The 2,738-nt window shown below is 31.9% G+C and overlaps 1 protein-coding gene across 1 annotated transcript; it reads left to right on the plus strand.

The window, feature by feature from the left end:
• The first annotated feature begins 1,187 nt into the window (after window positions 1–1,187).
• On the plus strand, window positions 1,188–2,368 carry LOC7455385 (auxin-responsive protein IAA4). The gene is made up of 4 exons (XM_002320217.3): window positions 1,188–1,399; window positions 1,514–1,722; window positions 1,858–1,954; window positions 2,081–2,368. Exons 1-4 carry the CDS (start codon window positions 1,233–1,235, stop codon window positions 2,133–2,135), a joined length of 528 nt encoding a protein of 175 aa, XP_002320253.2. The 5' UTR covers window positions 1,188–1,232; the 3' UTR covers window positions 2,136–2,368.
• Window positions 2,369–2,738: the final 370 nt, after the last annotated feature.

Raw genomic sequence — 2,738 nt, forward strand, 5'->3', positions numbered from 1 at the left:
ACATTTAATTCACGCACTTGTACTATTTACATTTTCTCAAAAATATAGATTGCAAGACTCTTCCGGCCTCTCTCGTGCCTACGCAATTGGCTCTTCTGGACAGGCATAGCCTTGTGTGTTTTTTTTTTATTTAATATTGAATCAATAAAAATTAATTTTCATACTTCTTTTCTTATAGTATAATATAATAAAATAAAATAAATTTGATTTAGTTGAGTCCATAACCTGGATTGCGGATTTGATAACCGGACTAAATATTAATTAAAGAACCGAATTATAATTTTTTTCTCTTTTTTATTTTTTTCAATTACATCGTTTAGTATGGATTTTTTTTATTGATTTTTATCCTTCATTTTCATATTTCTTATCATATAATAAAATAAAATAAATAATTCAAACTATTAGAGTCTATAACTTGGATTACGAGTTTGGTGGGTTGATTAACTATTAATTAAAGAGTTAAGTTGGGATATCTTAATAAAATAAAAAAATTAATTCGATCTAGTGGAGTCATGAGTTTGGTGGGCTGACTAAATATTAATTAGATAGTCGGTTTGAGAGTTTTTAGCTATTTTTTAATTTTTTTTAATTTCATCATTTAATATATAAGTTTTTTTTATTGAATTTTATATATTAATATTGACTCGATAGTAATTAATTTTTATATTTTTTTATCATTTAATAAAATAAAAAACATAATTCAACCTAATAAAGTTTATAATCTTGATAGTAAGTTTAATGTATTAACTAAATATTAATTAAAAAGTGAAGCTATGATTTTTGAAGTTTGAAAAAATGCCAAATTCTTTTAATAATCCAGATATAATTTATTTTTTATTAAAAAATTAAATCCAACCACCAACGAAATTGCAGGCAATAAACTAAACGCCGTATTAATGAGTTGTCTGAAAATGTGAGCAAAGAGAGTACCACCAAAGGTGTAAAGAAAATAAAATAATGTGTGAATACACTACACTACCTATATATTTTGATTTTTTGCTCGCACATGAACCACATTGAATTTAAGCTGAAGAAAAAATCATGACTCCTTATGAGCGGGCTAGGGCTCGACACGTGTAGATGTCGGTTAACTTGACAACTTATCAAGGCCGTGAGTTGCATGAGAAAATGCCTTTCCCCATTTAATTAATTAATATTCATAAATATTTAATGCTCTCTATACTATATATTAGAACCTAAGGTGGCGGCTTCTTTGGCTTCACACCTCCAAAATGGGCAGAGGAGCTACCTCTAGTTCTTCATCTTCTTTTGAAAGCAGCAACTACCCATCTGTATCAAGCAAGTCTTCTCTCTCTCAGCTAAAGAAAGACCTAAGCACAGATCTCAGGCTTGGACTTAGCATCTCAACCTCTCAACAGGAGAACCCTTCTACACCAAGGTACATGCGCGTCTAATTAGTAATTCAATAAACCAATACCTTCCATTTGAAGAAATTTGTTGGCAGCTCAATTAAAGTACTGTTTTTTTCGTGATCTCATATGAATCAATTCAGTGATCAGCAACTTTCGGACTGGCCACCAATCAAGCCATTTCTAAGGAAGGCATTAGTGTCAGAAGAAAATGAGTGCAGTAGTGCCACCTTCTTCGTCAAGGTTTACATGGAAGGCATTCCGATTGGAAGGAAGCTCAACCTCTTAGCCCATGATGGTTACCATGACTTAATACAGACTCTTGACCAAATGTTCAACACTAGCATTCTCTGTTAAGTATCTTCTTAATTTTTTGTTTTTGTTCCATTTTCATTAGCAGCTGCAGTTTCAACTTCTTCTTCTTCTTCTTTTTCTTTTTTTTAAACTAAAGTATGTAAAAATAATTAAGTTGAAAATGATTAAGCAGGGCCTGAAATGGATATTGAACATTCTGGGCAATGTCATGTGTTGACATATGAAGACAAAGAGGGGGATTGGTTGATTGTTGGGGATGTTCCCTGGGAGTAAGTTCCATCTTCCTTCTTTTTATCATACATTTATCATTCTCGATCTGTTAACATCAAGTAGCAACAAAACTAAACATGTTTAAGCATATCTATATTTATTGATTTGTTTTCTTTAATCTGTAGGATGTTCTTACCTTCTGTGCGGAGATTGAAGATCACTAGGGCAGACAGCCTATGATTTTGGTTCATGATGCTGATGATCACTAGGGCAGACAGCCTATATGATTTTGGTTCATGATCGATGCTTATGCGGTCTCCTTTTCTCCTTGACACATATATAATATGGCGAGTCGAAAATAAATAGGTAGTGGATAGCTAGGTAACTCTATATGAAGTGTTGAGAATCACGTTTGCACTTGTACATCATCCTTGGGATAAATGATAGAACAAAAGTTGTCTTTTGATTGTAAATTAACGATTTTCTCAGATTCATTGTTTTTTTTCCTTTCGGTCAAATCTATTCCAAATTTCCAACACCAGCAAGCTGTTAAGGCCCTAACTAGCACCGGGAATAATTTTAATAATTTTATGATAATTATATATGGTCTTGGCAGTTGATATGGTACCAGCTACTTGCAAATTACTACTACTAAATTTTTACTTTATTTTCTGACAATGAATTACTATTTTTTTTTTATCGCCCATCATCAATTGTTACCTCAACGAGTTAAAGGGCGAGTAAATAATTCAATCTTACTACTGGCAATATTGTTTAATACTAAGAAATCTCTGGGGAAACTGGGAAATTTCACACCAAACTATGCACTCAACTGAACTCAAT

This window comes from Populus trichocarpa, chromosome 14 (assembly GCF_000002775.5).
Source record: "Populus trichocarpa isolate Nisqually-1 chromosome 14, P.trichocarpa_v4.1, whole genome shotgun sequence".
NCBI classification, from domain to species: domain Eukaryota; kingdom Viridiplantae; phylum Streptophyta; class Magnoliopsida; order Malpighiales; family Salicaceae; genus Populus; species Populus trichocarpa.